The sequence below is a fragment of the Thermobia domestica genome, chromosome 9, assembly GCF_964235325.1.
Source record: "Thermobia domestica chromosome 9, izTheDome1.hap1.1, whole genome shotgun sequence".
Lineage (NCBI taxonomy): Eukaryota > Metazoa > Arthropoda > Insecta > Zygentoma > Lepismatidae > Thermobia > Thermobia domestica.
This window is the reverse complement of record NC_137462.1, coordinates 86,077,912-86,094,130: the sequence shown is the minus strand read 5'-3', so window position 1 is coordinate 86,094,130 and position 16,219 is coordinate 86,077,912. Positions and strand designations below refer to the sequence as shown.

Below are 16,219 nucleotides of genomic sequence, written 5' to 3'. Positions count from 1 at the left end.
TATATTGAGTGAATTCAGTAAGTAGCAAAAGAATTGAGGAGTGATATATTGTCCCTTTACTAAATAAAGTGACTTGAAACAACAGAGTAAACACACGATATTGATATTATTGTACCAGCTAATTACGAACAGACAAACAATTGAATGAGTTATATGAATTATTGACAAAATTCTCTTACAGTTCCCGGAACGATGTTCACTTCTTCAATAGATGGAGTCGGAAAGATAATAATGACAAGAGTTACTTGGAGGCGGCGATCAAGGCTCGTCCGACAGCTACTTACAAAATACCCACTGGTAAACAATATCAGCACCACGGACTAGTTCCAAGGGCACAGCTTCGGGCAGCATCTTGGCAGCAACCGATCTCCAACGATCCTTCAGGTAGCTCGATATGAGGTGATCACAAACTTCAGCCAAAGGTACAGATTTATCAAATGGCGACCCTTTTAAGTTGAGAGCAAACTAGAAGCACATCCTCAAGTTCCACTAGATAGACGTAAGTGAACCGTATAAGTCGCTGTAGCACTCTGTCCACATCGACATCACAGACAGTCAATCCAAGGAAATGCAGCAGGGCCGAGCTGGAACTAAATCAGAAAGGTGGCTTCTGATGCAACTGCCATAAGTTCACCCCAACAATATCATGATGAACAGTCGGAAACAGCAAGTAAGTCCCAATAGTAACAGGGGAAGACACGGACAGAATTTCAGATGATCTATTATCGTTTATCACATATTACACGAATTTCGCAACGTCACTCCACTACACCGTCTCCTACAGAGAATTTTTGATAGAAACTAGGCACATTTTTGCGTAGATATGAAGAAACTTCGTATTCAGAAGACGGAACGGAGCACAATCCACTTTCTCTCGACGCCATGTTTTTTAGTAGTACAGAGAGGTAAAACAAAGGAGAACGCGCTCAGGGATCCCGCTCGTTCCCTGATTGGCCTCTCCTAATTACGCAACACTTCGCAAACTTAAACGAAGATTATAACATTTACTAAAATATAACGAAACTAAAGACAAAATTCTATAAAGTGTTATATAATTATGTATACCCACAACAGATTACTCAATCTTAAACGAAATACAAAATCTCCGGTTTTCTCAAGCAACTAGCGCCATCTATCGGGATTGAGAAATATCCACTCGATGCAGGTCATAGACGTAGCATACTTTAACTACACATGCCAGTCTAATTGTCGACCATCTTGAATCCTTCAGGAGGGTCGAGTATTGAGAGCAAAATAAAAGAGAAATAAATAACACTAACTAAGAGTTAATTAATGATTCTATAAAATAATCTCTTTGGGAAAATGTAACGCTCAAAGAGGAACGTTACACTGAACACATTACCGAACATGCTTGGAGACGGATGAAATATCAAATTTACTGTGATGTTTTGTAAAGTGCAATTTATCCATCCATGGGTATAATTCCAAATAGTTTTGCAGTAGTTCAGGTAAGTTAGACTTTTTGGGCTAAGAAAATAATCTATATGATCTATATGAAAAATTGTTCCACCATATAATTCACATTTTTCATATAACGCATTTGTTGAGAGATATTTAGCTCTGAATTCCTTTGAGATTAATATTTTTCCCTATCAATTTTGAACATTAAATTCCTTATAAATGATGAGGAATATAAAAATTTGACCTGAAATAAACTTAAAAGATGTAAGCTTCCTTGTGCTGCCTTTATACCTACACTGTAAAAAATGAGGTGTTGAAACAACACAAAATGACTGCCACTTTAGCGTGATACTTGTGTGTTAATTCAGCATCAAGTTTCTTTTGCTAGCCAGGGGCTAGCATTCTCTTAGAGGGATACACCCTCTTCTAGGTGGAGGAGTTTATGGGATAGGGCTTAAGGATTATCAGATAGATGGGCTAAGTGATTTTGTATATTATTGTTATTTATTTATTATTATCACAAACCTGGACATTATCATCCTTGAGATCATAATCATAAAATTGTGGTAAGATAAACAGTTATATATTATTAAAATAGTAAGTTATTAGTTAGGAATGAAATGAACCTAGATAAAGAAATGAAAATATGAAGAAAGTAACCATAGAAAAGAAAAAATATATAAAAGAAAAATAGAGATATATTGATTGTAACATGTAAGAAGATAGATATTTGCATACACCTAAAACGAATTTCGAAATACAAATATGAAATGTTGATGGTATTGAGATCCTTAAATGTTCAGCTACGGATTAGGAAATAATGAAGGTGAGTGATGGAGCGAAGTGCAATACACAGGACAACACAGGAAATGTTAGCAACACAGACAGCAGGAAATGTTAGCAGGAAATGTTTTGCCTAAGGGTTGCTCAATGCTGATGAGGACATAAGGAGCCCTGATAGAGACAGAAGGACTTACTATGCAAAAATGATGGAAATACGTGAGGTAGATGTACATGAATTTGATAGTCGTCGAGTAAGAGTAAATCTGGGTGGTCAGGTGGCAGTGTATAGCAGTAGAGAGTGAATAGCAGACTGAGTGGGGAGTAGGCTTAGCGAGGACGAACAGGATGGAGAGCACGATAGTACATAGTATCGAGGAGTAAGGGCTGATGAGAAGTATATCGGACTGTGATATACTTCTATCGAAGGGATTCAAGATGAAACGTGATGTCGGGGAATCTGATGAGATTATATAAGTTGCGGGTTGGACTGGGTAACTGGATATGGTGTGCGATGCGGAATGCGTGACGTTCAAGGACACGTAACTTTTCGTAGTAAGTAGGAAGGGCGGAAACTCAGACGGTAAAACCGTATGTAAATACTGGACGCATAAAGCCTTTGTATGTGTTAAGAATTGTTTTAGCTTGTAGGCCCTAGGCTTGCCAGTTAGGCGCTTTAGAATGTTTAGGCGTTGATATGCTTTGACAGCTACTTTGTTTAGGTGAGGTTTCAAGGTCAGGTGTGAATCATAAAGGATGCCCAGATAGGTAACTGTTAGAGTTGGAACAATTGGAGTATCATTAACTGTGAGTGAGAACAGTGACGGATTTCGGTGAACTCTGGGCGTTTTCGAGGGCGTATAAAAGTAATGGCCTGTGTTTTTGCGGTGTTTATTGAAAGACTCCACTTCCGACACCAATGAGTGAACCGATTAATGGCTTCCTGTAGGGCGTGATTGATCTGGTGGATAGTATTTCCTAAGGCTAAAAAAGCGGTGTCATCAGCATATTGAAATAAATATTGTAATGTACCATTACAGTTGAGAGCAATGACAACTTTTTTCTCACCTTGTACCTAGTAAAAATTTTTAAAATTCGATTTCGGTTTAATTACACGATGTATTTATTCTCTTTACTTCAAATTAAATGTAATGAATCGAAAGGTCTCATTAGGAATCATATTTTCACTGAATAACATATTTATTTATATTTTGATTAATTGTAAATCTCATTTTCGCATATATAAGTTGAATAGTTACAAGGTTTACCATTCTGACGTCATACCGAAACATAGTTCCGCCATTAGATATAAATTTCTTAATTTCAGACCAATGTAGAATTTGACCAGGTAACTAAATCTTCCCTCACCCCCTCTCACTAGTCCATAGTCACTTTCAGATCCGGTTATATCTGGATTTCACAAATTTCTATTTGCTTTGTAATTTCCGCGGCTGAAAGATTTCGCCCTGATTGGAGGAATCCTCCTATCCCTGTCGTTTTCGGCGCAATGTTATCATTCTCATCGAAACGTCTAAGGAGGCGCAGCTTGTGATTTTCGTGCCGCATATCTTTTGGGAAGGACTCAAATTTCCAAAGAAATTCCAGGTAAAATCTACTCCGATTTAATAGTTAAACACTGACAACGGCATAGGAGCCCGGAAATCCTCAATTTTTGGTAAAGAAGCGGCAATCCAGTGATATATCAGATTCCGGTTTACAGGACGCCATGTTGCTGCCTAGATAGTATAGACAGTATAGGAGAGTGATTTTTTGATCTTTTCAAATTCAGTTAGGGATTAGGGACAATACGTCCTTTTTAGTGCATTTTGTTCGTGTATTCGGTAGATGTGATATCTTTTTTTAATTAATCAATAACTGCATGTACACAGTAATAGTTCATAGTTGTAATATAATCATCATAATGGCAGCTTAATCTAACAAAAAGTGGCTCCTATTCAATTTCCGAATTGAACCAGTTGTAGCGGGGAATGGGTTAGTTATTGTTTGTTTTAGGTCCTTTTCCCCTCTCAGGGGAAAGGTCCCTCAATAAATTTTGTTAAGGTGCCCCCAGGGCTTCAAACTCCAGTAAACATGTTTTAAATTCGAGGGGGAGTCAAATGAAAACCATAATTATTTTTTTAAATATTATTTATTGGTCACACAGGGTACAGAAGTAAATCACTTTTCAACATAGTCCCCTCCTCGTTCAATGCAAGTCCGCCAGCGCTTCCAGAATACCTGCAGAAAAAAGTATTTTGGGCGACGGCGCAACCACTCGTGCACCGCGTTGCGTACCTCTTCATCGAAGTGGAACTTCCTGCCGCCCATTGCTTCCTGCCGCCCTGAGCCACTCCTTGCTCGCTCACTTTGTTTCAGGCTGATGGTAATGCACCCATGTTTCGTCACCAGTGACGATTCGTGACAGGAAGGCATTACCGTCAAGTTCAGCACGCCACAAAAGGTCTTCGCACGCATCAACACGTCGCTGTTTCAGTTCAGGCGTCAGTTGTCGGGGCACCCATCTTGCAGAAACCTTATGAAACTGGAGAACATCATTCACAATATGATGTGCCGATCCATGACTCATGTGTAAACATGCTGCAATTTCGTCTATTGTCACACGGCGGTTTTCCAAAACGATGGCTTCAACGGCTGCAATGGTCTCTGGAGTCACTACGCGCCGAGCCTGGCCGGGGCGTGGAGCATCGGCCACAGACGTAACACCATTTGCAAATTTCCGGCACCATTCATAGATTTGTGGCTGTGACAAACACGCATCTCCATACTGAACCTTCATTCGCCTAAAAATGTCAATCGGTTTCACACCTTCACTTCGCAAAAACCGAATCACATAACGCTGCTCCTCGCTGGTGCATGTGGGTAGTGGGGCTGCAATTTTGGAACTGTTGTTGCGCCGTTGTTTGTGCATCTGCCGGCTGCTGCCACCTAGGAGACATCCGGCATACTATCGTAAGCAGGCATGCCAAGTTACAGCTCACTGGCGCCATATGCGGATTTTTATTTCTACTTTTATGGTTTTCAGTTGACTTACCCTCGTATTTGGCCAGGTCAATTGGACCTAGGATTACTCTTCTCATTTTGTCCCCCTAAAGTTCAATAGAGCCAACTTTATATACCGACAAGGAGTAATGTGTTTAGAGGTACTTGTCTTTAACATGCCTATAATAAATGGTGCTTGTTTAGTTAGTAGTATTTATGTGTAGTATTTATAGTGGTGTGTGTAGTATTTATAGTAGTGTGTGTGTGTGTTTAGTTAGTGGTGTGTGTATGTGAATGCGTGCTTTTTTACTGTAAGGACAGTGTTTAACATGCATTAATTTAGTACCATTTGTCTAACTCGAAGTATACAAAACAAGAGTAAATATTATAGTTCTGATTAATATGTGTAAGGGTATATTTTATTACACAGTAAATTATTTCTCTACCACAGCGCCATCGTGTTCGTTTTCGGTAATTAATTGTTTGTTGACATCACGTCATTGCATGAGTTAGCGATTTAGGTTGTTTGATTTCGGCCCCTTATTTCTAAATTACATCCAGTAGACATGGTTTTCGGTTCATATGAGTGTACGTTTCAATGACATAACATGAGATCTCGTAGTATTGAAAATTACAGCTCGTTACCTCAATTAGAAACCGAAATATCCACTGAAACCAAGAATGCCTATTTTCTTAATAGAAGTAAGCCTACATGGTGTTACTGTTTGTTTCAAAATGCAAAATTAAATTCTCTTTTCCCGTTGCTGTAGATATTCCATTGTTGCTTTAGTTTTATCAGCAAATCAGAAATAGAATCATCGTTGACAATTTAACTTTCAGTGAATGCACGTATGAATTTTTTTTTTTACAAAACTGCGAAGTAAATATAATTGGGTGCTTCGGAACAAAGAGTCCGTGGTTCGATGAATGTTATCGTGTAGTAGTTTAAGCGTGACGGATTGTGATAATTATAGATTTATTAGTGCATAATGTAATATGTGTATGGCCTGCGTGCAAATGTATGTAATAGGGTGTCCCTAAAATATTACTTCGCGTGAAAATGAGTAAATAATGAATAAATGTAATGAACTAATAATAATACAATTGTGATATAAAATATGAATGAGATGATAGGACACCTGTACTTAAATGAATAGCCCCGGTGTATATTATATATTGAGAATATGAATATCCCCTTCCGGATCCTATGGTACAATTTGTACCATACGCATTTTTCATGGTATATTGCGTTATTTCTCTTCTGTTTGAGCTTTTTCGTCCGTTTTTTTTTGTTTTCCAAGTCCAGAGGCCTTGTAGAGGACATTACGTATGGTTTCAGACCGTCCTGCGTCCAGACATAGGAGGTGATGACGTCATAAGTCAAAAATTGCTTTTCTCATTTTCTAAGCGTATGTTCAATATATTTGGCGGGCTTATTTTTCTACGTAGAAGATTGAAATTTTGCACAAACATTCAGTACACCGAGTAGTATTTACCAGATTTTTTGTTCCGATGTCAGTGCTAAGACAGGGGGGAACCAGAGGGGCAAAGGGGTGAAAAAAGGAATATTTTTACCCCCAAAATCCCGCTTTTCGTCATTTTCCCGCCTCACATACATGATGGGAACACTTGAGTCATACCGTCTGAAAAGCAGTTCCATTCTGAAGAGAATGACCTTCGAATTATTATTCTAGGGTAATTAGGGACGTCTCAGTGATTTTTTTTCAAAATATACTTCAGTATAGGGTAACATGGGGAAATTTCTGATTTTTTTCTGGCGGGTCTATTTTTGCACCTAGAAGATTGAAATTGTGCACAAACATTCAGTCCACCGAGTGGTATTTAACGGATTTTTTCAGATTTCTGCGTTAAAACAGGGGGGTCCAGAGGGGCTAAAAGTTGAAAAAAGGGAAATTTAGACAAAAAATCCCTTTTTTCTGCAATTTCCCCCGCCTTAAATACATGATGGAGACATATGAATGGTACCGCCTGAAAGGCAGTTCTATTCAGAAGAGAATATGGGCGACATATGACCCTAGGGTAATTAGGGATGTCTCAGGAATTTTTTCCCCCTGAGATCATAGTGTTTTGTGGTAATTTGGGGCATTGTGGGAAATTTTGATAAAATTTCTCCCTCCCTTACTATTCAAGATAGAAACTTGAAATTTGGCACATACGTTCAGTATACCAAGTACTATTTCTCAGATTTTTTTAGATGGCTACGTTCACACAGGGATGTCCAGGGTGGGCCAAAGTTCGAGAAAAAAATTTCCCTCCGAAACTTTCACTTTGACATTTTCCCCGCTTCTGGTATATGGTATGGGCATGGTACCATTTGAAAGCCAGCTCTATTCTGAAGAGAATGAGGTATGAACCATGATGCTAGGATAAATAGTGACGACACAGTAGCTGCTTCACTGAAAGTCTAAAAAATAGCCCAAAAAGCCAGGATCCGGAAAGGGATATGTTTATTGAAAATCTCTCGCGTTTGGACTTCTACACCGATATATTCATCCAACCGAGTTTGCTATTGGATAGTAATGTGTAGTCGGGAATTATATGTTACTTCACATTTAAGTACCTCATATTAACAGCCCTGGTTCTTAAGCCTTTCATCAGATAGGATAGCATCCTGTAGGAATTACCTTTGAAGGTTTACGGAAATGAAAATTAATATAAATAACTGCTATATCTTGTGATCATCGGAAAGTACAGGTTTGGTCAGTTGTACCTTTAACATTCATCGACTCTCCGAGATTTTTTTCTCTACGCTGCTTACATTATTTACCATACAGTGTTCATATAGCCAATAGGACAGACGGGGCAAATCAAATTAAATTAACCGCTACTAAAAATTTTTAGGTCCATTGCGTACCCGGACGTCGACCCCTAGTCCTCTTAAGTATTTTCGTTTCTTTTCTCAGTTTAATTAGATGATGATGGAAATTAACGACGTCCCAGACCTTGGCATGTCTGCGCAGGGTAGCCATCGGTGATGTTTGGTCACTGAAATCACCGATCCAAAATTCAGTTTAATTTGTTTTATTTTGGCAATTTACTAGTTAGGGATGTCTTTGCTATTACTCTAGTTTCATTACTATTCTGGACTTTCTTAGTTTCTGAGAGGTCGGATGATTTTTTTTCTTTTTGAAATTCCAAATTAAGGACCTTCTCTAACCTTCCGGCATGGCCGGGGTCTTCAATGGCGTTGACCGGATACGGTGAGTGGTGGGATTTCCCTAAAGCCTTTGTCTTTCTGAAAATCCCATTGAGGGCACAGACTCGTCTCGTTGTTGAAGATATTTGTTTTTCGGCTATTTATTTGGTAAGCCGAACCCCTTTTGCCATAAAAGAAAATATTTGGTTATAGTATGTTGTATACATAAATTCGACCACTTATCTTTCGTAGTTGTAGTGTTCTGTCTCCTTTCTTTTTACCTATTCTTTCTTCTACTCCTTCTCTAAAGGTTTTTTTTAAATTTTTGAACCTTCCCCCCGATTTCTGAAACTCATGAAAACATACTATGTTCATATCACTTATTTCGATCGTATGTACTAACTGAGACATCGAGGGATACAATTCGTGGAGGTATTTCCCGGTATTTCAGCACACTCAGGAACATTTTCACGATACTCAATCCACCATGAGAGGGACTGACGAGAGGGTACACTACGATTTCAGATTCCCAGAAACTTGATTATTGTTCATCGATCGTACAAACTATACCCGTTGATTACTGACTTCTGATTTCTTTCTATTGATTGGTTATATGGTGTGTATGTATTAGTAGTTTGGGCCCACTTATTTCGAATAATCTTGATTTTTTCTTCTTTCTCTGTATATACATTTATATATGTATGCTTACATAGTTTGAAAGTTACGCGCCTGTTCTACTTGCTGTATTTCCACTTCTTGTGGCAACTTATTAAATAATATCAACCATTTCTCTATACGCGGATCTTAGTAAATGGAATTATTATTTATTATCGGGTTTATATATACATTTCAATGTTGCAACCTTATTAAAAGAAAAAAAATGTTAGTCAGGGTTTTTTTGTTTTGTTTTGAGCCAAGAAAGTGTGAATACTTATTGAATATGAAAAGATTATGTAGAAAGTTAAGTGTCGACGAAATACTAAGATTGATATTAGAACAAAATTTATTATATTGAGTAATATGAATATATATATGAGCGAATATGTATGTAAGGGCTCGGTATTTACCCTGGTTGTTTTAGGTTGCCATAGATTTCTGACACCCGATACTGACCAACTATTTGTGTTTGTAGAGTATTACCGCGTAACTTGTAATAAATAACATCTTACGGATTTGTTATTGATGTTCGTAACTATTAAATTTTTAATACTATGTTAAATATTACATGTAAATAGAACAAGTAACAGGTCGTAAAACTAACCCTAATCCGTATCCAAAGTTATTTTGTGAAACTGTATCGAAATCAGTGAATTATGAAACAGTGTGCCCCAAATCCTTCCCCTACGACCGGAAACATAACTATTTGTCATTCGTCAGTTCAGTGACTCGAATCTCTTGACTCCACGATCTAGACCAGGAATAAAATTTAGTGATCTTAAATTGAACTGAAATTTGATTAATAATTTCGTAGTGTAAGTACAGGACCTAGGATAGGTCCGGAAATCTAGCTCCATTGAACTATCGTATAATAGAAATATGTCCCAATGTTTGGAACTAAATTCATTATTTTTAAATCTCATGAAATTTGGAAATTTTCATACGAAGTGCGTCAAGTGACGAAATGAAAAATATATATAATGTGAAGCAACTATCTCTGTCTGTAGTTAAGACAAACGACTAACTACTCTCATGGACGCTAATCATAGTGTATAAAGAGGGTTGATAATGGAGTTATTATCGACGTGAGAAAAGGACTCATAAAATTGTCGAAATTTTCCCTCTTGGGATAGAGACTCCATACAAATGCTATCAAAGTTTTTTTAAATGATTAACCAATTATTTTTTTCCCCACATTGATATGTAGTAGTTCGTACTGAATCTTCAATGTGTTCAATGTTAAGCTTTGTTTTTTTCTTTTCCCTCTTTTTCTTTCGTTTTGTCGATTTTTTTAAAAAACGTAATCCAACTCTTAATGTATCTACAAAGAGAAATGTGTTATTCGATATTGAAAAGTAACAAATTTCTATGCACGTCTATATACTATATTATTATTACTATTATTGTTTTCTTTTCATGTATCGAAATTTCTCCTGTACTGTCAAATTAAGTTTTCTTGAAATGTAATAAATGTCTATAGAAATGTAGTTAGGTTAGTTTAATTCCACTAAATGCAACCCGAAGTATACATTGTCCTGTATGAATGTGTGTGTGAGTGAAATGTAGGTTTAGTATTAAGTGTACCAATTGTTTTAACATATATGTGTGACTTACTGTAATTAATGGTAGTTGACAATTAGTCTTGAAAAGTCAATACTAACTCAATCTAAGTTGGCTCTATAAAGGAAGCAAAAAGGGACGGAAATAGCCTGAACGAGTGATCATCATGGGAGAACTTTCAAAGTCAAAATCTTCGTCAAATATGTGTGTTGCTTTGATTTTTTTTGTTCTTCTCTGTGGTCAATTATAACATGCCATCAACTTCATCGTTTATGCTTCAAGTACTGGATACTAGTTAAGAACTTTCGAAAATATTGAATAAACTGTTAAATTAAACTTTCTCATCTATCTCAGAGCTAGATTGGGATAATTCGGTAGTTGGGGTTAAATGGATCTAGGTCTGGGAGGTATGGGTTAACATGTGTCTACCTTTGATCACCTTAATACCAAATACTCACCGAATAGCTATTGGAAATAATACGAATTTGATAATTATCCACTTTCCTTTACTATATTTCTCAAAAATATCTAGTAACAGTTTCCCTATTTCCTCGTCTCCTTACTTCTCTTTTTCCTTTCTTTTCTTCTTCCTATCCCATCTTTCTCTTCTCTTCTTTACTTCTTCTTCTATTTTGAATAAAACTGAAAAGGGGTCGTGACTGGGAATTCTATATATAATAAACACGGTCATGTATTTATTTTATTTTTATTTTTCTTCGGAAGTCCGATATAAAAGTTTTCTCATTTTGATTGAACCTTGTATGCTCAAAAGTAAGACATGGATTATATATTCCTATTAAATTAGATATAAGCTGATAGTTTCATGAATATTCCCCCACCAGGGGGTGAAGGGTTTCCACTCACGACTTATTCCATGTATCTCATTTGCACAATACAGAGTTTCTCCTCTTCTCTTTTGTTACGAGCTTTTTTCCTTTTTCTCTTTCTTTTCTTTTTCTTTTCCCTTTTCAATATACGTCAGGAGGAAGTGGAGGGAAATCGGCCACAAAGATGATATATAACAGCAGTGAAAGAGCAGAACCTTGCGGTACTCCTAACAGAGGGAAGATAGGATGAGAAACTTGATTATTCATGCTGACGTAGGAGAGACGGCATACAAGAAAGTGATAAACGAAACGAATATAAGTTATGGAAAATGCAAAATGTAGAAGCATATGAAGAGTGCCAGATGCCAGACTTTATCAAAGGCTTTTCCAAGGTCGAACAAAAGGTGTCAGGATGGTTTAACGGAGTTATAATGATTTGTGATGAGACTGGTGAGGCGAAGGAGTTGATCATTGATAGAAATCTTTAAATCTTTAACTTTCCACTCATATTCCGGTTGGGCTAAAGGAGAGATCATTGATAGAGTATGAAGGGCGAAAAAATGTTTGGTGAATAGGAAGAACATTTTTAGATTCTAGGTACGGGTGCAACCTTTTGACAATGATGCGTTGTAGAATTTTGCTAAAAGTAGATATCAACAAGGGTGAAATATGTATTTTAAATTCATTCACTGTTTGCATTTCCATTTGAGTTATTTCTCTGAAAAATTAGCTACTATAAGCAATGAACAGGATGAGTGTTTTCTCCAGACATTTTGCAGATGGGAAAACGTTATAAAGAGTAATGGGTATTGCCACTAGACTGGCAGCTAGAACGCAATATATATATATATATATATATATATATATATATATATATATATATATATATAGTTTCTTCAGACCTTGGTGCAAGTTAGTTGTAACGTGGAGCCCTGCAAATGGTTCCCAATCGGGACCCACACTACCCAAGGCCGGCCCTGAGTTTAGCCTTAATCCTCCCTTCATGTTGTTATACGCTTCATTTAAGCACTCATCCTTCCTCTTACCCCATTCACATACAATACTTTCTTCAGTTGATTTCTTTACAGTCTCAGATTCTTCTCTGCGTTTCATGCACACCGATTTTGATCTAATTCTTCACTTAAATTTCCTCATCTGTTGAAATTGATGAGTTAAGTAGTTTTGTCACTTTCACTCTTAACCTAAGTGTGAGGATATAAAAGTCACTTTTTCGTTTTCAAACAATAAGTTTGCTAGATAAAGAAAGAGTCCAGGGTACGTTTCACTTCATTTTTATGTAGTTTTATTCTCTTGCTTATGTTGGATCTATTTGCTCTTTAAAGTTCCGTTTTCCAGAAACTTAAATAAAAATTGTAATTCTCTCTTTCATTATATTAATATAAGCCAATGAAAAAAGTAACCAGTGTTAAGTTCTATATGCTGCTCACAACGTTGGAATCCTGCGGAAACAAGTGAACAACAAATACTATTGGAAATACGTCATGCTTAACCTGACCATTTGGAGATCTACGAATCTCAACTTGACATTTGTGCTTCACATTAGAATTCTACAAATCTTTCACCGCTTACAAGATCTACTATTTTACTAGTTATTTGAAAATCTAGCTCGTACCTTAACGATCTCGAGGTTGCAGTCTAAACCTCTGTATAGCCTATAAGGATGACTACGAACTTGTGTGTCTTTTTTGGCCAAGTGGCTCACCGAGCGAAGTAGCTCACGTGGTAGAGCGTTGGCTTCGCATTCGGGAGGTCGCGGGTTCGATTCCCGCTGCCGACCATCCTGATTGGGGTTTTCCAGGGTTTCCCTCAATCCTACCAGGCAAATGCCGGGATGGTACCTACTAAAACAGGCCCTGGCCGATACCTTCCCAAATCCTTTCCATTGTTATTGTTATTGTTATATATCCAGTATAAAATGGCCTCAGAGCTGAATCTGGTAATTGTTAAATAAATGAATAAGACTCATAACAATTTGATTTATTGTGAAACCGTCTAGACAAGTCCAGGTATACTTGTGGGCATCAGAAGTAATGGAAGGTAAAAATACTACGATTATTCCTTAAAAGGATTTTGTTTTAAAATTACATTAGTCGTTTCGCAACAGTGTAACATTTGCAATCTGTAGCCGTTACCAATTCATAGAGAGAACATTACTTCAGAAAAGAGAATGGAAAAAATCATTCAAACTATGAATTTCTTGATTTTAATTGTTATGATCAGCACTGACAACTACAACTGATATTTTCAATGCAGTTCATGGTCAGGCTACGAAGATGAGTTAGTTTGGGCATCGATTTGGATTTACAAAGCAACTGGTGACAAGGAATATCTGGACACAGCAGAGAGACTTTTCACAGAATTTAACTTGAACGATAGGCCCTCAGATTTTGGCTGGGACAACAAGTTAGCTGGAGTAGAGGTATGCTGTTTTTCTTTCTGATAATGGATTTAAGTCTGGTTATTATTAGAATGGATATTGAAATTCTGGTTACATTAAGGAAGTTATCCTCATTTCTGTTTCTGAATTACGAGTCTTAAAATATTGAGGGGGAAAGAGGTGAAAATGAAGCAGTATGGCAAATTTTAGGGAAGGTCATACTTGAATAATATATAGATTGTCTTTAGTCTTCATTCGGTTTCAAGGTGATATAGCTTGGAAACAGTGTTGACCACTTCTGAAATATAATACAATAGTTTGAAAGAGATATATACTTTTAAAACATCCGATCAGCGAACGAGGGCAGATAGCCGGTTTTATAACTAAAATGTAAGCAGAAGTGTTACCAGCCAGTTAACTTGTAATTAATCTATTACAATTCATGTTCGTAATAAACTATGTCACGCATATGATCAAGTTAAGACAAATAAAGTTTCGGAAGTTGTTTCCACGGGGATCGCGAAGGGAAGTAAAAATATGATCAGGACCTTCAAGCGGAAAAGTGTATTTTTACGTTTGAGTTTGGATCTCAGTGCTATGCGAGTCATGGTGTGTCTCGTTGAAGGTTTGTCCGTCGGTGCGTTACGAGTCAGCTGTGACTCGTGCACAGATCTTACTTTGAGCTTCTCTTCAGAGTTGACGACACGGTATTTCAAATTCAGACTTCAGACATCTATTGACAGAATCTGAAGCTACATTACGCCAAAGCAGGACGCATTACCGGTGTCTTGTGTAGCACGTGAATGCTAATAATGTTTAAAATCTGTACAAAAGAAAATACCATAAACGCACAGAGGTAATAGAATGCATAAAACGGCACCACACAGAAATGAAGTAGGCCCTATTGCACGAGCCATCGGTGACTCGTAACGTGTGAAAACTTCTTTTTAATGTTTTCTTTTGATACGTGTTTTTATTTCCATAGTCAAATACAACAAATAATGTTAAACAAATAGAAATCATTTAAAAATAATTAGAATAAAAGAGGAATGAAACTGGTGAAAAACTGCATATTGAAATACAAGAAAAATACAAATATTAGAAAAACTGCGTACTGAAGTACAATTCAAAATTAAGACTAGTGTGAAACCTGATCCTAGTATGATATCACTTTGTATTAAAAGCGATAACTATCAATAATAATAATAAAACAAGATTGCTTCAAACCAGAAATTACTTTCGGAGGTCGCAGTTGAAAGTGAATGATACTAAAATTAAATTTCATCGGGAATCGAATCATGGGCCACTCACACGTCTAGTTACTAGACCAGCGGACAATACTTTCACATAACTCGAGAAAGAAATTTATGTGTCAATTGAAAAACACATTGAAGAAGCAAACACAATCATCGTAAAGTTTATTTAGGATTAACTTGTTTTACAGTTATATTTACAAGAAATCGTACAATTCTCTAAACAAAAGAGCTCCGCAAATAAGCCATTTAAAGCAATATATTAAATTTTACCTTTTTTTTTTATATCTCCCAAATGATTTGATATATAAAATTGCTATGAACGACATTATGATTTTTACGTCTATTGAAAACCATCCACGTAATTGTATACAATGCCTAATCTCAACACCTTTCTGAAATAAAATCCTTTAGAAAAGGTAGAATTTTCAATTTCTAGCAACGTTGTCCCTACATGTTCTAAATACGTCATATGATGAACGTAGTATTCGGCATTAATTTACTATGTATATAGGGTCTACATTTTCATATCTATCTCACTTTCGTTATTACTGTTAAGAACCGTCTTCGATATTTGTGATACTATAGTGTTCTTAGTTTGCAACACTGTATAACAAATGTGCTGTTGTAAGTTTTCGTTTTATATGTAGACTAGCCTTCGGCTAGCTGAAGGCTCTGCCCCCAGACCTCCGCATTTGCTCGGCCTACGGCCTCGTATCTCTTACGTATAAGCATTTGCATCAACAGTGAATTTCCTGCAATTGCTCTTAATATTTCCTGAATTTGGACAGATGGGGGCTTCGCCTCCATATCCCCTCCTTTGCCCGGCCTACGGCCTCACACCTCTTAAACCCAAAATTTTACCGAATTTCAGGTTTCTTTTCCCATTTCAACTATCTAAAAGTTAAGATTTTGTATCTCAAGAAAACACCTTTAAAATAACATTGGAATTTCTTCATCCGCCCTTAGATCCCTTAGAAACTAAAAATTTTGGCAATTTTCCTGTGGATTAATCCCGAAAGACTCCACAATTATGCCAAATTTCATCATTCTCTTCCCGGAAGTGTCTAAATATTTTGGGGTGTAGAAGATGTCCCATATAAATACATGGGGAAGATTTACTCGGGTAACGCTAAAACTTACAAGAATACCGAATTTCAAGTGT

The 16,219-nt window shown here is 36.8% G+C and overlaps 1 protein-coding gene across 1 annotated transcript in view; it reads left to right on the top strand.

Moving 5' to 3' along the window:
- Nucleotides 1-16,219, top strand: part of LOC145660921 (endoglucanase E-4-like) — a 60,528-nt gene that overhangs the window by 27,551 nt on the left and 16,758 nt on the right. The window contains exon 6 of the mRNA XM_081726356.1: nt 13,678-13,843. Coding sequence (XP_081582482.1) covers nt 13,678-13,843 — 166 coding nt within the window. The remainder of the gene's footprint in view (nt 1-13,677; nt 13,844-16,219) is intronic.